Raw genomic sequence first — 18,976 nt, 5'->3', positions numbered from 1 at the left:
GCTTGCCTCCCACCTGGAGCGGCTGATGGGTATGCAGTGGACGCAGTGGGCACACATCCCACCTGCCTCTGGCGGGGGGCAGTGCAGGGGATCCCAGGCTCCCATTTCCCTCTCTCTGGTGGGCGTAACCTGTGTTGATGAGAGGCAACGTCGGGGGAGGGCAGGGGGGGGTCCCCTCAAGGCCTCGCTCCCCCCAGCTGCCTGTGGCTGTAGGTAACATGGGGCCTTCAGCCCTGAAGAGCGTGCAGGGTCACATGTCCCTCTGCCGCCCGAGGCTGGGCCGCCTCCTGAGCTGGGTCCTGAGACGTGACAGAGGGGCTGCTCCTGTGCTCAGTCACCATTCCCAGTGCTGCCCACGGTGTGGCCCGTCCACAGCACGCACCTGTCCAGGGGCCACGGCGCCTTCCGGCAGCCTCACTCTCATGTGCACACATCCACATACACTCGCATACACATGCGTGTACACACCGTATCCAGGAAACGCTCTGTTGTTTAAAAAAGCTGAAACATTTGGAACTGATTTGATGCTGCCTTTTTGTGTTGTTAGTGAAATTGCTGCTAACCACCAGAATATCTCCAGTTTTAGGACTGTGGTGGTTTCATTCCACTCAGGCGTTAACCGTCATGTGGTGAATCTGGCGTCAGGAAGCACAGGCCTTTGAGCGGAAAGGGCCCCGACAGTTCTGCTCCCCCAACCCCGTGTCTCCCCAGGGCCCCGCCCCCACTGAGCCCCCCACCCCCCAGCCCTGCATGCCCTTCCCCAAAGGGGCTGCCTCTCTGTGTCTGATCCGCCCTCCACGTTCACAAAGTGGGAACCTCTGCAGCCAAGACAGAGAGAGAGCACAGTTAAACGCAGTTTTATGAGCCAGGCCAGCAGGGATGCGGGGCAGGGAGACAGCAATGCCCAGACCGGGTTTCTAACACCCGTCTCCACCCAGAGGGACCAGGCTCCTGGAGAAGCGGCTGCCCCCGGGCTGGAGCAGGAAGGGGCTCAGGTGACCCTGAGCATCTTTAGAGCCGGATAACAGGGAGACGCTCAGGGTGGTTACAGCCCAACGAGTACGACAGCCCACGTGTCCACACCCATGTGGGTGCGAGTGGAGAGGAGCGACCCTGTCCTCACAGCAGACGCGGCGCCCTTCACGGACTCACTCTCCACAGACGGCAGAGGCGCAATTAGCCTTATGGTGGGTGCTGCGGGTCCACCGGGTCTGGGGCTGCCGCGGCCTGGTGTCCTGCCCCAGCCAGCTCAGCATGGAGGGCCACCTGCACACAGTACCCGTCACCGATGCTGGATGTCCACACCAGGGCCACCCCAGCCCCACACAGTGTCAGCACAGCTGGCCCTTCTGAGCATGGACAGCCGCGTGAGTGGGGAGGACGGGGCCTGTGGTTGGAGGCGCAGGGCCCATCAGCTGGGCCCTAGGCGGCCAGCACCACGGCTGAGTCAACATGTGGGCCTCGGGGACCTGCTGTGCCCTCCCACCCCGCACACGTGTGGAGGCCGTTCCCAGGAACACACACGTGGGGCCGGGACCCACTCCCCCAGCCTCCACTGTCCTCCAAGAGGAAATCCACCATGTGTGAGCATCCCATGGTCCCGCCTCCGCACCTGTGCCCTGTCCCCTCGCTGGGGGCTTGCCGGTGCCCATGCTGCTCAGGGCTCTGACCACAGACTCTTCCCCAGCATCTGAGCTCCTGCGTTACCGGGGCCCTCAGGGTCCCCTTGACGGGGTCAGTGTCAGAATTACAGGAAGCCAGGCGAATAGAGAAGGTCGGGACCCATGGCCCCCCACCATTCCCCATCCTGGTGACGTGTGAGCTGCTGAAGGGTGGGCCACGCCGCTGGTCTTCCCCGCACCTCTCCCGGCCAGGGTGGCCCCATGCACCCCCCTTCCCCAAAAGGCCATCAGCGGGCACCACAGAGCAGAGCCTGGGAGGGCAGGTCCCCACCTCCAGGCGCAGCTCATGGGCCTCCTTTCATCCCACAGACGCAGCCAGTGCCCAACCCCGTGGCCTACTTCCTGCACCACTCCCCATGGTGGTTCCACCGCTTCGAGACCCTCAGCAACCACTTCCTGGAGCTCGTGGTGCCCTTCTTCGTCTTCCTCGGACGGCAGATGTGCATCCTCCATGGGGCCCTACAGATCCTGTTCCAGGTGAGCAGCCGCGTGTCAGTTCCCAAGGAAAACCTGGAATTTCCACGTCCTGTTCACCTTGTTTATGGAGGTTTGACCTACGGCGTATTCGTTGTTCTGCTAGTTTTGCCTCCATCTTTCTGTTCGTCGGTGTCCGGGCCCGTGTGCTGTGCGCCCCAGATGATGGGTGCGGCAGCAGCAGGAGTGGGGCGTCCCACACCTGGGGGAGCCGCCTGTGGCTTGCTTGGTTGGTTGTTTATTGTGGCCATTTCTACCAAGTTCTCTTGTTTATTCTTTACTAGGAAGTTCTATGGGTTTTGTTTTGGGTATGTTTAGTCATGAATGGATGTTGAAGTTTAGCAAATGGTTTTTTCTCCACCAGTTGTGAGAAGATCACTTTTTTGCCCTTAATTTGTTAGCGTGAATTACATTACCACTGCTAAAATGGAACCAATTTTACCTTCCTAGGATAAATCAACTCAGTCGTGCTGTGCATACTGTAACATGTTAGTGGGTATAACTTGCTACCATTTTGTTTGGGTTTTTCGTGTTGTCAGTGAATGAAGTTTGTGGTTTTCCATCCACACTGGCCTTGTCTGATTCTGCTCCAGGTTTTACTCTCACCCTCATAGACAAGACAGAGTTGGTTCTCCTACATCACTGCCTGGCCCAGGGGGAGGGGGCGTGGTCTTTGTGGCCACTGACAGCCCTTTCGTGGCTGCCAGACAGGCAGGGTCTGTTTTTTTCTGGAGACAGTTGTGTTTTGTTTTAATATTTATTTATTTGTTTATTTTGGCTGTACCAGGTCTTAGTTGCAGCATGCGGGATCTTTTAGTTGCGGCATGCAGGCTTCTAAGTCACGGCATGCAGGCTTCTAAGTCGCAGCATGCGGACTTCTTAGTTGTGGCTTGCAGACTCTTAGTTGCGGCATGCGGACTCTTAGTTGTGGCACGCGGACTTCTTAGTTGCGGCTTGCGGACTCTTAGTTGCGGCTTGCGGACTTAGTTGCGGCATGCATGCAGGATCTATCTAGTTCACCGACCAGGGATCAAACCCGGGCCCCATGCATTGGGAGTGCAGAGTCTTACCCACTGGACCACCAGAGAAGTCCCTGGAGGCAATTTTAATGGCAGACATTTTCCTGGGAATTTGTCCATTTCATCTGTTTTCAAATGTGTTGGCCAAGGATCAAGTCACAGTAATCTCCTGTTTTGCAGAGTCTGGATTTGTGTCCTTTTCTTCGGTGTTGCCTCTGTGACAGCACAGAGCAGGATTCTTTTTCCAACGAGGCTCATGCTCTTTAAGTATCGTGTATCTCAGCTGGTACATTTGCATTTTATTTTATTTCCACATCTTTGTGTACTCTTTTTGCCCTTTTTAGCTCTCTTATGAGGTTTTTCTCGTTCCATTATTCCCCCTCTCCTAATTAGCAAGTTATACACTCTGTTTCTTTCAGGCAAGTACACAACTAACTGAACGTCTAAATTTAATCCCCGTCCTTGCCGCCCCTGTGGCCTCGAAATGCTTTGATTGTCTCCCCCTACCTGCTCACCTGCTTTTGCTGCCAGTATTTTAAGTTATATTTTGTTTTGTTTTTAATTAATAGACTTTTAAAGAACAATTTTAGATTCACAGAAAAACTGAGCAGAGAGTATAGAGTTCCTATATCCCCCCCCACAGTTTCCCCATCAGGAACATCTTGCATTAGTTAGTGTGATACATTTATTACAACTAAGGAACCAATATTGATACTTTACTGTTAACTAAAGTCCACAGCTTACATTGGGGTTCACTCTTGGTGTTGTGCATTCTATGGGTTTGGACAAATGTAAAATGACATGTATCCATCATAGTATCATACAGACTCATTTCACTGCCCTAAAAATCCTCTGTGCTCCCTGGATTCATCCTTCTCCCACCCCTAACCCCTGGCAACCACTGATCCTTTCACGGTCTCCATAGTTTTGCCTTTTCTAGAACGTCATATAGTTGGAATCATCCAGGATATAGCCTTTTCAGACTGGCTTTTTTCCTTAGTAATATGCATTTGGGGTTCCTCGTGTCTTTCCATGGGTTGAGAGCGCGTTTTTTATTGCTGTCTGGATGCACCACAGTTTATCCGTAAACTATCTGGACTTGGCTGGAGGGCACAGTCCTGGCTGGTGGGTGACCCTTGCTCCCAACAGTCTCCAGTGAGGGACCCCCGGGAGGCCAGGGGTGCTCTGCCCTGTCCCTGCCCCGTGCACACTGCAGCCCAGTGGCTCCGTCATCCTGAGCTGCGGGAGGAGGCTCCAAACAGAGGCTCAAGCATCCTTGTGAGTGTCCACCAGTGTGGACGCTGCCTCATGCTGGACCTTCCTCCATTGTCAAAGGATGCCCAGCCATAGGCTCCCACCTTCCTCTGCTGATGGAGAACATGGGTCCAGTCCCCAAGGCAACTTGGAGGACCTGCCTGGCACACAGTCTCAGCAGGAATCTGGGTCTGCTTAGGCTGCGTGGTCACCACGGTGACCAAGAATCACTGTTAAGGCTGCGGGGCGTTAATTAGTTGCTGCTTCAGCCACTTTTACAAGCCTGGGACCACTGGGATCCTTTCAGGGCTGTAAATCCTACTGGGCCTATAGGGACCCTCCAGACATCCCTCAGGCTGTACTGACCACCTACCACTTTCTGTCCAGATAATCTGAAGCCCACCTTTGGCAAGCAGTAAAGAAAAGCAAATTGTCATATCACTTAAAAAACACATTTGAAGGAAGTTTGATTTACTAGTGCAGGTGAAAGGGTTCAGCTACTTGAAAATAGGATTTGGGAAGATATTTACATTGACCTTTGACCCAGCAGCCTCGAAATGCCCTTGTTTATTCACTTGGCATGAGTCTCATGGTGCTTTAGGACGAGGACCCGCTAACTGGACCCAGCCCAGCTTAGTCTGTGTCCCAGCCGGGGGCACTGGTGCCTCCACCATGGGGGACTGTGCAGACCGGGGGCAGGTTGGGGGGACTCAGGTATAGACGGCTCCCAGAAGCTCAGGCCACATGGCTGAGTCTCCACCTGATTCTGGGTCTGGTGTCCGGGTGGACAGTGGTGGCATGGGGACACTGGGCAGGGGAGGGCCAGAATGGGACCTTGAAAGGCCTTGCCGCCAACCTGCGGCCTTGGACGTTATTCCCAAAGGCAGGCCATGCACTCGCCTTCTGTCCCCCAAGGCCTTGGGAGCCTCAGTCTAGGTGTGTCCCCAGCATCATCCTCCCCCACCCACACCATGCCCAGGACAAGGTGGGACATGGCCCAGGGCTGTGGCTCTTCTCTGAGGCCTGGTCTGATGCCCCCCAGGGGCTGGGCCTCAGCTGTCCAGAGCAAAGAAGACAAATGGCCCCCTGGCCCAGCTGCACGTGTCCAGCCTCGCAGGCAGCGTGGGGCGCGCAGGGCAGTCTCACGGGGGCACGTGGCCCTCTGCAGGCCACAGTGCTGGCCACCCCTGGACTTGAACGTTGCTCCCGTCTCCACGCCCGCGACCCCGAGGGTCCCTGGTTCTGTTTGTTTCCGTTCGTTCCCCGGGAGAGGGTTGAGGATGTGAGCACACGCACCTCCTCCCACGCTCAGTTTGCACAGCTGTTCCGGAAGGTTCTGCAAGGCCTCCAGAGGCAGCCTGTTGTCTACTTGGAGAGGCGCGCCACCCCCACCTCAGACCCCCACTCTAATGCCAAGGAGAGACGCTGGAGGGGCAGTGCTCGGCTTCTGCTGTGGGCCAGGCTGGACCTCCCATCCTGGCGTGGAGCGGGCACTCACCAGGCTAGTGGCTCCTAGTCAGTGCAAAGACGCATCTCAGATCCCAGGCTCTCCTCCCCAACCTCCCACCATGTCCTGCTCTTTCTAATCTCTGTAACGTCAGCAGACCAGGGGACATCACTGTGGGAACATCACTACGGCTTTGGGCGCAGAGAGCTGCCCCCACCAGCCCCTAAGTGACCCACCCGGAGCTGGGGTCACAGCATAACTGTCCCAGGGCTCCTGGCTGTAGAACATCATCTGCGAGCACACATGTCCTCTCCTAGGCTGTGGGAGTCCATAGCCCAACAGGGGAGTCCCAGACACCCAGCCCCTTCCTTCAGGGGCATCTCCTGGGCCCGGGGTCCCACCTCCCAGCTCGTCTTCCCACCCGGCCCCCACCATGGGGTCACAGCCAGTGTGTGCCAGACAAGGGCACGAAGACGGCATTATGAATCCTCAGGCCTCCTGCTGCTTTATTAGAAACAGGGTTCCATCTCCAAAACTGCTCTGGTGAACCCTAGTCTCTGAGTCAGGGCCCCCTAGCTGGTCTCAGGGTGGAGTGACTGGGGAGGGGTGTCTTTGGGCCCCAATGGACCAGGGTGGCGGAGGGAAGCCGGGCATCACTCAGAGGTCATAAGGACCCCACGGCCACTTGGTGGCCTTTAGACAAAGGCTCCTGAGTTCTCACCGGGATAGAGAATCCTATTGTGCCAGAACATTCCGGGTCATGGCGTGTGGACCAGGCATCAGGGGCCTCAGCCCCATCCCAACGTGAGCTCTTCCTGCCGCATGCAGGGGGTCAGGGCCACTCAGGTGGCCGTGCCAGGAGGATGCGTCCTCAGCTCGAAAGTGGGGGAGCCCGAGCCAGGAGCTAGAGAACAGTGTCAAGGGCATCCTGGCTAGACGCTGACCCACAGTGGGGGCAGCTTGTGAGCCTGGCCCTCCTGTAGCTGTTTGGAGAAATGATCTTCCCTGGAGCTGGCCCCACGCTGCTCCTGCACCTGAGTCTGTAGCCAGGGCTGAAGGTCACTGGGGTCACTGGGCAAAAGGCTGAGGCCACACCAGCACAGCCTCCTCAGGAAGCAGAACTCAAAGCCCCCGCCCGCCGAGGTCACTGTGCCAAGTGGACAGCATCGCGCCCGACCTCAGAAGGTTGACTCAGGCTGTGCTGTGTCCTCGCTCACGTGGCCCCAGGGCTACAGGGTGATGGCCTCTCTCCAGTGCTCACACTCGGTGGGGGGGGACGCTGCTTTTTCCAGTTTTCCTTTACAGAGGTGGGGACGCTGCCCTCTCAAGAAGGCACAGGTCCTTGAGCTGACTGTGCAGGTCCCAGCCCTGACAGTGCTGAGCCGCTGGGCCCCTCCCCTGGGGCTCTTCCTCGGCCCCCAGTGGCCCCATCAGGTCTGCCACCCCATTCGCTGTGGGTGGGTAGGCGGGATTGTGGTCCACCAGGGGTGGCCTGGGCGTGTGTCCCTCCAGGAGGGCTTGGACTACAGCCAGCAGGATGACAGGGTTCCAAACCAATGCCAGGGGAAGCCTGTGCAGCGTCACCGCTGTGGGAGCCACGCTGGCCGAGGCCTTGCACCCGCATCCTGGGGTGTGGCCCTCACGGGTCCAGAGGCACCAAGAGTCCCCCCGATAGCACTCATTTTGAATGGAAAATAACTATGGTTTGGAACAGAAACAAGGGAATGAAAGGACCCCCATGGGTCCCTGCTGGTCATGTGTGGGGTCTTCCCTCCACGAGAGCGTGTGCCCAGCCACAACCACGTATTCTCACTCACTGTTAAATCTTTGCAGCCATCATTCCAACAACTGCAACCACGATGTGTGGCTTTTCATTTAAACAGCTGGTTGTCTGTGTTTAACAATCGCCCACGGGCTTAGTTTCCAGCCCCCTGCCCTCCTGTGTGTGCATCCTGGTCATTTTCCTTCTGCCTGAGGGATGTTTCATTTGGTTTTCTAACATTTCTTAGCAGAGGCTGCTGGTGGATGTCTTCCCTTCAGCTGTCCATGGTCTCTGCCCGCAGCATCTCTGCTGGGGAGTCTGCGGTACCCTTAGCCCCACTCCTCTGTCTGCGACTTTTCCTCTCTGACTGCTTCTACGATTTTTCCCTTTTTCACAGTTTTTCAACAATTTGGTTTGATGTGCCTTAGGTGTGGCTTTCTTTGAGTTTATCCTGTGTGAGATTTCTTAGGCTTCTGTGACCTGTGCGTTCATAGTTCTCTTCAATGAGGAGAATTTTCTTCATGTTGTGTCTGCCCCCTTCCCTTCCTGGGGCTTAAATCACACGTCTGTCAGGCCAGTGGGTGCTGTCCCCTAGGCCCTGAGGGGCTGCCCAGGCTCTGCTCAGCTTTGTTTCTCCTTGTGCTTCACTTTGCAAGGTTCCTGTTGTTCTGGGCTCATATTCACTGACTTTGTCCTTTACAGTGTCAGTTTTGTCAAAAGCCTATCCAGTAAATTATCTGTTTTGTATACAGTAAGTCCCCTACATACAAACAAGTTCCGTTTTAGGAGCACGTTCATAAGTCCAATTTATAAGTCCAACAAAGTTAGCCTAGGTACCCAACTACCACAATCGGCTATATAGTACTGTACTGTAATAGGTTTATAATACTTTCCACACAAATAATACTTAAAAAACAAACACAAAAAATAAAACAATTTTAATCTTACAGTACCTTGAAAAGTACAGTAGTACAGTACAGTACAATAGCTGGCATCCAGGGGCTGGCATCGAGTGAACAGGCAAGAAGAGTTACTGACTGGAGGACGGAGAGGAGGTGGGAGATGGTAGAGCTGAAGGGTCGTCAGCAACAGGAGACGAAGGGCAAGCTGCACTTTCACTCTCGCCTGACGTTGATGGCACAGGTTCTGGTTCCTTGCTGGATTCAATTCTACCTACCCTCTTGAAAAAATGATCCAGTGATGTCTGGGTAGTAGCTCTTTTTTTCTCATCATAGATGACACGGTAGCACTGGATTGCATTCTGAACGGCTGCTGCAACCTTCATATACCATTCTACATTCGGGTCCTGTGCCTCAGAAACTAACAGTGCCTCCTCAAGTAAAGAAAATCCCCTTGCCATTTTCTGCATTGTCCGTGAATCTCTTCGGTTCTTCAGTTACTTCTTCTTTCTCTTGTCTCTCTTCATCCTTTCTTGGCGCTTGGTGCTTCTTAGCAGTACCAGCTACATCAACACTTTCACGCTTGCTTCCAGACATCCTGGGCTTGAAATAAAGCCACTGTAATACTGTACTCTATACAGCACTGTACAGTCAAGTACACAGAAACACACCACTTGTAGAGGATGCACGCACATGACAATGTACGCCAGACACGTGAACTAACTTATGTGATTGGACATGTGAATACATGTTCGCATCTTTGAAAGTTCACAGCTTGAAGGTTCATATGTAGGGGACTGACTGTATTATCTTTTTTTTTTTTTTTGGCTGCGTTGGGTCTTCGTTGCTGTGCGCGGGCTTTCTCTAGTTGCAGTGAGCAGGGGCCACTCCTCGTTGTGGTGCGCGGGCTTCTCATTGCAGTGGCTTCTCTTGTTGCGGAGCATGGGCTCTAGGTGTGCGGGCTTCAGTAGTTGCAGCACGTGGGCTCAGTAGTTGTGGCATGTGGGCCCTAGAGCGCGCAGGCTCAGTAGTTGTGGTGCACAGGCTTAGTTGCTCCGTGGCATGTGGGATCTTCCCAGACCGGGGATTGAACCTGTGTCCCGGGCATTGGCAGGCGGATTCTTAACTACTGCACCACCAGGGAAGTCCCTGTATTACCTTTTAAACTCTCAAATTATCATCTCGTTATTCTTTGGCATTTTCATATTTCTCTTATGACTGTGTTTTCTTTTAAACCCCTTAATTTTTGACAGTAGCTGTTTTCACATTCTTATCTACTGGCTTCAGGCCATCTCTGGTTTCTGACTCCGCTCCCAGCCTGTTTTGTCTCTGCTCGTGCCGCAGGCTACTAACTACCAACTTGGAGTCTGTTAACTTTTGATTGGGTGCTGGACGCTGGTGTTGTTGATTCTCTCCTGACAGCAGCTAATTCACTTGCAAATCAGTTTCAGAGCCTCCTGGGCAGGTCTGAATGTGCCTTCCCTGTAGGGCCAGCCTAGTTCCACAGGACAGGGCCTCGGCCTGGCTCTCCATGTCTCTCCAGGCGGGTTCGCAGGACTGGAAGGTCCTCTAGACCCACGTGAGCTCAGCGATGGCAACAGCCTTGGTCGTGGTGCTTTCCTTGTCCTCACGGAGTCTCCACCCTGCGAGCTCAGCGGCCATGGGGACCCAGGCAGGACCCACAACTCCTGACTGCTGTGCTCATGTGGCATGTGGCAAGCCAGCCCCTCGAGCTCCCCCAGCTTCAGGCTCTGCCCCCTGCCCTGCCCTCCCTCAGTGTCCAGGCCTGCATTTCAGATAGTCGCTTTGAGGGTCCAGCACCGCTACCTCCCTCTTGGCCTGAAGCAGGAGTCGCTGGTGGAGTTTTAGCTTTGAAGTCAACATGAGGCCACTGAGCAATGAGGCAGGACGGACGTGGACCTGGGCCCCAAGGGGTAGCCCTGCTTCTCCAGGGTAAAGGAGGCGGCGGTGGGGGCAGGTCCCCCACCTGGGAAACTCAGCTCAGTGGAGCAAGAGGAAGCGCACGCCTGGGAGGGGGAGACGCAGGAGGAAATGGGCGCCTGGCAGGTTGTCCCTGGGTCTCGTCCTTGGTCAAGGCAGTGGGTCCTAGGGTGACACCGGGCCTTGTGCTCAGCTCTCAGTTGGGGCCAGGCCCAGCGGCTGCATTCTGGTCGTCCTTTATGTTCCCGCTGCTGCCCGCCTACTTCTCTTGTTCGTGGAGGTGAGTGGCGACTACTCCAAGGGTCCCACCTCCTTGGGCCACCTTCCTCACTTTTCTTTCCTTTTCTTCTCATTTTTTATATTTTTCAGTCTAAATGCTTATACTGTTTTACTTATGATTCATCCTTGGAAACGAGAAATGGCCAGAACATGTGTGGGCCCAGGTCCTGGTCCGGTAACTGGTCCTGCACCCCTCATCCCCCGAGGCCCAGGCCTCCTTCCGCCTCGAGAGTGCCGAGTCTATTTTTACATCATTCTCATCCGGCAAAATCAATTGTGTAGCCGCTGACTCTGCTGAATCTGTATTGTTTCCCTCAAAGGTTCTCCCATTTCTGCACCACATTCTGGAAGGATTTCTCAAATCAGTCTTCTGAATCACTAATTCAGACTTCAGCATCATTCATTCTGCTTTTCACCTGTTAGGGTTTTAACGTTGTGCGTGTTACACATGAGGCTGTAGACAAACAGATGCCATTTACTGATCGGGGTCCTTCAAATTAGCAGTGTCTTGTCTGGGTTTCTCTGGACGCCTCTGGGGTCTCGGGAGCCCCGAGTGGCCACAAAGCGAGGCTGTGCCTCAGCGAGGGTGTAGGCTGCACCAGCTACACCTGGAGAGGTTGGTGAGTAGGCCATCTGGAGTGAACTCGGGCAGGTGGGCGCCCCAGGAAGCCCGCGGCTGCCCTGCTTTGCAGCATTATGGTGGCCATGTCTCCCAGCAGTTTGAGTGTCAGTGGAGAGGTGGGTGCTGATGGCTTGGGCTGGTGGCTGCAGAGGACACGGCTGCCCATCAGTTGCCTGCCAGGTTTGAGTGTGGACCAGCCCTAAGGGGCAGTGTGATGGGCGAACAAGGCGGGCTGTTCCCCGCATGCCTTCCCAAGGGCCGTAGGACATAGGCAGGAGCCCCCAGGCCAGGTGCGGAGGTGTCTTCTAGCTGGAGGCTGCCATGCGCCGGGTGCTTCTCCCAGCTTTGGCCGCTGTCTCATCCGAGAATTAGGCAGTAGAGGGCTCTTGTCACCCGTGTGGCCCCGACAGCTGCACCAGGATGGCAGGCCCTCGGGGAAGCGGCCTGTTCTCACCCTTGATCACCACTCCTGGTGGCCTTAGCTGCACAGCTGAGCCATGGAGAAAAGGGGACCCCCATGCAGCTGACCAGCCCACCCCAAAGCAAAACGCATTTGTCAGGAGGTGTCAGGAGGAGCAAAGGGACCGTTCCTCTTAAGCCCCTTGCTGACACAGTGGAGGAGCTAGTGGAGCGTCTGAGGTCTCGCTGGTCTGGGAGATGAGAATTGAAGGTCGGGCCCCTCCAGTGCTGTCCACGGGGGAGCTGGGCCCAGGCCACGGGACCCCCGCTGTCCCCCGCAGTGGAAGAGAGCCTGGCGGCACCACAAACCCAGACCGTCGGGAGCCAGCAGTTTTCAGGAAACTCCAGGGTGAAGCCCAGTCGGCCCGAAGCAGCTCGAGACCAGAGGCCCAGGGACCCCGAGGGGCCAGGCAGGGCTGTAAGAGAGACCACCAGCCCAGGGCGGGCGCATTTTGGGCACAGGGGTTTGTTAACATCCTAGACAGTGAAGAATAAGAAATAATTATTTGGGGCCTCAGAACCAGGAAAACTGGTTTTCCAAATTAATCCAGGAAGAGCTGTGAATCCACACCATCTCCCATCACACACTGTAAGACCCTATCGTGATCCATAAAACTGACCTATTGAAAGCCTAGCTCCTCTCTCCCCAGCCCCTTTTGAGGCCGGTATCTGTGACCTCACGTTCTCCCCAGTCACTAGGATCAAGACCCAGCTTTTTTTTTTTTTTTTTTTTTTTTTTTTTTTTTTTTTTGTGGTATGCGGGCCTCTCACTGTTGTGGCCTCTCCCGTTGCGGAGCACAGGCTCCGGATGCGCAGGCTCAGCAGCCATGGCTCACGGGCCCAGCCGCTCCGCGGCATATGGGATCCTCCCAGACCGGGGCACGAACCCGTATCCCCTGCATCGGCAGGCGGACTCTCAACCACTGCGCCACCAGGGAGGCCCAAGACCCAGCTTTAATGACAAATCAGAAATTGAGGAGCTGGGTGTCAGCTGAGTCTCATCCGGCCATGGGGCCCCCAGCCTGGGTCTTTGGTGTCACCTCCTTCCTTGATGCCCCCACGTGGCTCTGACCCGTCGGCTCCTGTGCAGGGAGGCCCGCAGGGCCCCGGCACATGCGCGTGAGTGACCTGGACAGGGACATGGCTGTTCTACTACTCAGGGACTGTCTGCTCGTTCAGGTCTTATTTTTTGCAGAAATGTGTCCATTTGGTTGGACAGTTGAAAATCTCCTTATTTCTCTTGTCACTGTGGCGACTGCACCATTTTCATTGTGGGCTTATTTGCTGGTGGTGCTGGTCCCCATTTCCTTCTGCTTTGCTGACCTGTGGCTCCTAGTGTCTTGTTTCCCCTTTTCTGAGGCACGTGCTTGAGGCAGTTTGTCTCCCTGTAGACACGTCCGCCGTGGACCCGTGTGCTCGCACCTCCCAGCACCCGACACCCCGGTCATCCCAGAGGCCCTGCTCCCTCCCAAGTCTTACCCCCACCTCCCCAGCCAGGGGCAGAGCCTGGACCAGAGCAGAGCCAGCTGGTGTGAACCTTACATCACACCTTCCATAAAAAACTAATTCGAAATGGATCCGAGACCTAAACATAATAGCCGGACCTGTAAAACTTTTAGAAGATCTTTACATCTTTGGAGGAGGAAAAGATTTCTTAGATGGGACACAAAAAGCAGAATTGTAAAGTTTTTTTTAATTGATAACTTGGACTTCCTAAAAACGTAAACTTCGCCTCTTAGAAAACTGTGTAATGAAAAGGCCGCAGCTGGCAGTCGTGCGTCTGACAGAGGACTGGCTCCAGGTTCTGCTAGGACTTCCAGCTCAGGGAAGCATGGGGGTGTCCTGGGCTGCACCCCAGAAGCCCTCGGCTCTGCCTCTTGCCCTCCCCAGCCTCCACCTGCCCTCCCACTGTGGTCACCTGGAATGTCCTCACCCACGTTTGTGCAGCCCACAGGAAGCTCTGCGTGCAGCTGGCACTGGGATCCCTGGGGCTCCACAATCAGAGGCGTCTGCCTGGGGGGCAAGCGGGGCTGCTCTTCGCTCTAGGAGAGCCTGGCGCCTGGTCGGGAGGGCGGGACGTGAACCCTGCAGCCTCTCCTCCCCTCAAGTGGAGACCACCCACTCCCTACTCCCGCCCGCATCCTTGACAACAGGGTCAAAATCAGGCAGAAGGTGCCATTTTCAAGTCACTAAAACAACTTACAAGCCTGTCCAAAGCACCCCCCACCCCTGTGAGGGGCACATACCACAGGTGCCGTGGGGCTGGTCCTGGCCCCGACACCTGGGTGGACTACTGAGCAGCCAGCTGGAGTCCTGGGGCTACCCAGGGCCTGTTGATTAACAGTCACGGTGACAGTTGCCACAAACACAAACTTGTCACCTCCCAGTTGTGTAACTTCAGTGGCCTCCAAGCAGGGTCGGAGGCCGGAATCAGGGTCGGCAGGTGGGGTCCTCACCAGAGGCACTGGGTAGTGTCCGCCTCTGAGATCATTTAGGATGTAGACATTGCGGGGTTGGTCTGAGGGAGGCGGGGCAAGTGGCCGAGGGGGCGCGTGGGGCCTGGGCCACGGCCTCCCGGGCACCTGGGGATCAGCACAGGCTGCTGGGAAGGACGGGACCCCCAGCCCCCATGCCTCTGGCGTGGGCTCCATGCATCACTGTGGAGCACATGAAATGCAGTGGCTGGAGGGATCTCTCTCTCCACCCCCAGATGGTCCTCATCATCAGCGGGAATCTGAGCTTCCTGAACTGGCTAACCATCGTGCCCAGCCTCGCCTGCTTCGATGACGCCACTCTGGGCTTCCTGTTTCCCTCGGGGCCCGGCTGCCTCAAGGACCAAGTCCTGAGGATGCAGGAGGAGGAAGCTCGAGGGGCCAGGGCCCCACGGACACATGGTGGGTGACAGACACCTGAAGGCGGATGTGGCCGGGCAGCCCGGGTGGTCTCGAGTTGATGGCACCCAGCCCTGTGCCCACACCAGTGCCCTGGGAGACAGGGCAGCATCTCCATGCCTGGGCGGGGTCACTCCTGTCTGCTTGGTATGGACAGTGTGTCCTGGTCCTCAGGAAGGGAGGCCCTAAGAGGGAGCTGCTGTGTTTCCACATCCGCCTTGGAAGGTGTCCTTGGCGCAGGGAGAAGGGGCTCGGGCTGTGGTGGGGGCAGCAGTACCTCCCTCGGCTTCTGTGGGCCCAAGGGGCCGAACAGAGGCCAGGCCTGGAGGCAGGAGCCCACCCCCCCACTATCCCCCCTCCCGGCAGGCAGTGTGGCACGGCACACAGTCAACCTGGCGCTGGGCGTCCTGGTCGCCTGGCTCAGCATCCCCGTGGTCCTCAACTTGCTGAGCTCCCGACAGGTCATGAACAGCTCCTTCAACCCTCTCCGGATCGTCAACACATATGGGGCCTTTGGCAGGTACCTCGGGGCCACCATGACCCCAGCGGGGAGACATGAGGGTGAGGCCAGCCCCGACCTGCAGCCCCCCAGCCTCGCCCTGGTCTGCTCAGGTCGGGGGGTGGGGTCAGGGTGGGGAGGTGCAGCCCTGACTGGTCTCCCCCACACCCAGCGTCACCAAGGAACGCACGGAGGTCATCTTGCAGGGCACCGCCAGCCCCAATGCCAGCGCACCAGACGCCAAGTGGGAGGACTACGAGTTCAAGTGCAAGCCCGGTGACCTGAGGCGGCGGCCATGCCTCATCTCCCCGTACCACCACCGCCTGGACTGGCTTATGTGGTTCGCCGCCTTCCAGGTGAGGCCCTAGGTGTGGAGGCCCCGCTGACACGCCGAGGCCCGGGAATCCTGCGCTGGGGCACAGCCCGTGGGGAACCTTCCCAGGCTCCCGGCACGGCCCTTGCACGAGGATCTGTGGGTGCCCAGGGCTGGGCCGCACAGCCGGCTTCTCAGAGCGCTTCCACCAGAGGGGCCGAGGCATGCGTGGCCAACGCTGGGGCAGCCAGTGTCCACAGAATCTTTGCTCAGGCCAGAGTGAGGCTGCAGCACTGTCGCCATCCCACCTTGCCCAGGAAGATAGCCTCTGGGGGGCTCGGTCACTTGCCCGAAATCCCTGGCCTGGCAGGTGACAAAGCTGACAGGTGAACTGGGATAGCCAGGCCCAGCCCAGCTCCATCCAGGTCCCCGCAGACAGCACAGTGGCAGCGGCACCCAGGAGAGCGAGCAGGACCAGGGGCCCTGCAAGAACAGGAAGGAGGTGGTCCCAAACCAAAGAACTGCAGCATAGGCCCTCAGGGCAGCCCCCCCTCAAGAGAGGCTGGCCTCCAGCCACACTGGAGTCAGATGCCCCCAGGACAACAGACTGAAGGCCGGGTGACCGTCAAGAGGGAGGGGGCGGAAAGCACACATCCACGGGGCTCTCCAAGGGCCCGGTGGCGGTGCAGGCGCCCAGCTCTCTGCGCCCTGTCCTCTTCTCACCTCCAGACCTATGAGCACAACGAGTGGATCATCCACCTGGCGGGCAAGCTCCTGGCCAACGACGCCCAGGCCCTATCCCTGCTGGCTGTTAACCCCTTCGCAGGCAGGGCACCCCCCAGGTAAGATTCCCCTCCCAGACAGAAACACACACCCCACCCCATCCCCGCCAACTGCAGCCTCAGCTGCCTTTCAGGGCTTCTCCCCAAATGAAGGGGTCTGCTCTGGGGGCTGGGCCCACCTCCTGGAAGCATGCCCAGACACAACGGTCTGCAAACCTCAGGTACCACTCACCTGCTGAAAGGATGCAGGGCTCAGCCCGATTGGCTCTGAGTGCTTGGCCCTCCCGGCTCCAGAGCCCCGCCCACCCCGCCATCATCTGGTCAGGGGCCTGGTTGTGCCGGGGGCTCCTTGGGGCTCTCTGGCTTCCCCTGGGTGGCCTCTCCCTCTGAGGACTCCAGGGCTGTCTTTGGGGCGGAGGCTGACTGTGCTGCCCTCGCTCTGCAGGTGGGTCCGGGGAGAGCACTACAGGTACAAGTTCAGCCGCCCCGGGGGCAAGCACGCCGCTGAGGGCAAGTGGTGGATCCGGAAGAGGCTCGGCCCCTACTTCCCCCCGCTCAGCTTCCAGGACCTGAAGGGCTACTTCAGGTCACGGGAGTGGCCGTACCCCTAACCCGAATAGAGGTGGCCCAGGGCTTGTGCCCCAAGAAATAAAGTGGGAAGACCGCAGGTTGGCTGCTCTGAGTGGGGTCTCCACAAGGACATCCAGGGAAGCCGACCCAGAGAGGAGGGGCTGCCAGGGTCCTGGGTGGTTGTCTGTGCTTTCCTGTCTCCCCACAGTCAGTCCCCATGGTCCCCAAGTCTCTTCGCTCTGGGTTCGTCAGAAGAATCCCCAGAAAGCCCCCAGCCCTGCTCCACCCAGATCGTGCCCCTTGTCACCAGGCACCCCCCCCCCCCGCCAGACACCAGCATCCCGATGTTGCACCCAGCTCTGGTCCGTCCCAGGACCACCCAGCTCTGGTCTGTCCCAGGACCACCTGCCCATGCGGCCGAGAGGAGAGCCTGCCTCTCCTCTCTGCTCCCCCAAACGGGTCCCCACCACGTCCAGGAGGGTCCTGCGTGAGAAAGTAGTCAGGGCTCCCTCTCAGAACGCACATGCGCCCACACGTGCTCTTCTCCACATTGACCAGCACCCGAAGGTGTGGACAGAGGGCCTCTGTCCTCCTTGGGTGGACCACCCCCACCAGCCCTGAGTGAGGCGCCTCCTCCCCTCCTTTGTGACCACGTTGCCCAGTCTCACACCTGGAGCCTCCTGCTCCCTGACCTAGGGTGGGAGGACGGGACAGCAGGGCAGTCAGCCCCAGCCTGGGCACCAGGGTCCCCAGGGCAGCAATTCTGAGGCCCAGTCACTGCAGGTTGAACTGGATTAATGGTGTGTTGCTTGGCAACCCTACTGGGCTGTGGCCCAGAACCTCTACGGCCTGATGTCAGCAGTGAGTGGACACCCACCTGCCCCCCACCATCCGGGGCGCCTGCCGCGCTGTGGAGGGTCCCGGCGGGAACGAGGTGCTTCAGGCTAGGAGGCCAGGCTGAGGTGGGCACAAGTGTGGATCTGTGTGGAGCCCCCCCCCGCCTGCCTGGGGGCCTGGCCAGCCCAGGTGCCAACAAGAGAGGCTGTGTTCCTGCTCGCAGGCAAACAGGCGCCCTGTGTCTGTCGCAGGACAGACAGGGCCTCTGACAAGGAGCCTGGAGCCAGCAAGTCTGCCTGCGGCAGCCGCGTAAAACTACCACCAGCATGCTGGAATGGGCAGCCCTTACCAGGGGGCTGTCCTTGGGACCCTGCCAATGGGTAGGAGCACCAGGGGTGCCCCTGTGGGGCCCAGGGTGGGTAGGGGGCCTGAGGAGCTGCTGTGTCTTGGCTCGGGGTGGCCCTGCAGCCCCAGAACCACAGGTGGCCTCCCTGCCAGGAGCCATGGTGGGTCCCTGCCCCTGCCAGCCCTTCCCGCCACACTCTGGGCTCACTGCCACCCAGGGCTCAGGCAGGGGAGGCCCCCAGCACTCCTTGGTGTGGGCTCCTCTCTGAGCCTTGGTCCAGCTGTGCCCCCCAAGGCTCCTGGGACAGCCCCCCAGACATACACAGGAGGCTGTGCTTAGACCTGTGGGCTGGGTGGGGCTGGGGCTGGAGCCAGTGGCAGGAGTGACACAGGAGGCCCTGAGCCCATGGTGGGGGGCAGGAATTAAGTGGCCCCACCCCTCCTGGGACAGGACAGCATCCTCTCACCCCGGGGGACGTCCTAGGTGATCCCTAGTCAGGGGGGGCACATGGCCCTCTAACAAACCAAGGAGTCTGCCAGACCTGCACACCCCTCCAGAGGCTCTGGTCCCCCAGGGCCCACCCATCTGCCAGAAAGGGTGCCAGCCCCACCTTCAGAGCCTGTCCTGAGACCACACCCTCCCATCAAGGACAGCCAGACTGCACCTCTCCTCCACTCAGAGCCCTCCCAGGGCCCCCACCTCACTGAGCATCAACCTGGGGTCCCTGCCTATCACCTCCGCCCACTCCCCTGCATCCTCTCCATCCCGCATGCCCACCAGCCATGTTGGGCCCCAGGCCTTTGCACTGGTAGCTCGTGGTGCTCACCTCTCTCAGGGCCTCCTCTCCTGCCTCTGCTGGACTCCAGGCTGCTCCTGGTCACACACAGGCTGGTGGGGGGC

At 58.0% G+C, this 18,976-nt stretch overlaps 1 protein-coding gene across 3 annotated transcripts in view; it reads left to right on the top strand.

The window, feature by feature from the left end:
• Positions 1-16,984, top strand: part of LMF1 (lipase maturation factor 1) — a gene marked incomplete at its 5' end in the record, with an annotated part of 102,892 nt that extends 85,908 nt beyond the window's left edge. For 2 of the 3 annotated variants that reach the window (XM_079720005.1, XM_079720004.1), the window contains 6 exons: positions 1,992-2,159; positions 14,549-14,736; positions 15,100-15,249; positions 15,401-15,584; positions 16,271-16,383; positions 16,769-16,984. In XM_079720005.1, coding sequence (XP_079576131.1) covers positions 1,992-2,159; positions 14,549-14,736; positions 15,100-15,249; positions 15,401-15,584; positions 16,271-16,383; positions 16,769-16,934 — 969 coding nt within the window. In that variant the 3' untranslated portion in view covers positions 16,935-16,984. Of the gene's footprint in view, positions 1-1,991; positions 2,160-14,548; positions 14,737-15,095; positions 15,250-15,400; positions 15,585-16,270; positions 16,384-16,768 lie in introns of all 3 variants that reach the window. The other variant, XM_079720006.1, reaches the window with a different exon arrangement.
• Positions 16,985-18,976: the final 1,992 nt, after the last annotated feature.

Source organism: Hyperoodon ampullatus, assembly GCF_949752795.1.
Source record: "Hyperoodon ampullatus genome assembly, chromosome: 14".
Lineage (NCBI taxonomy): Eukaryota > Metazoa > Chordata > Mammalia > Artiodactyla > Ziphiidae > Hyperoodon > Hyperoodon ampullatus.
Note: the sequence above shows the minus strand (reverse complement) of the source record. Positions and strands in the feature narration are given on the sequence as shown.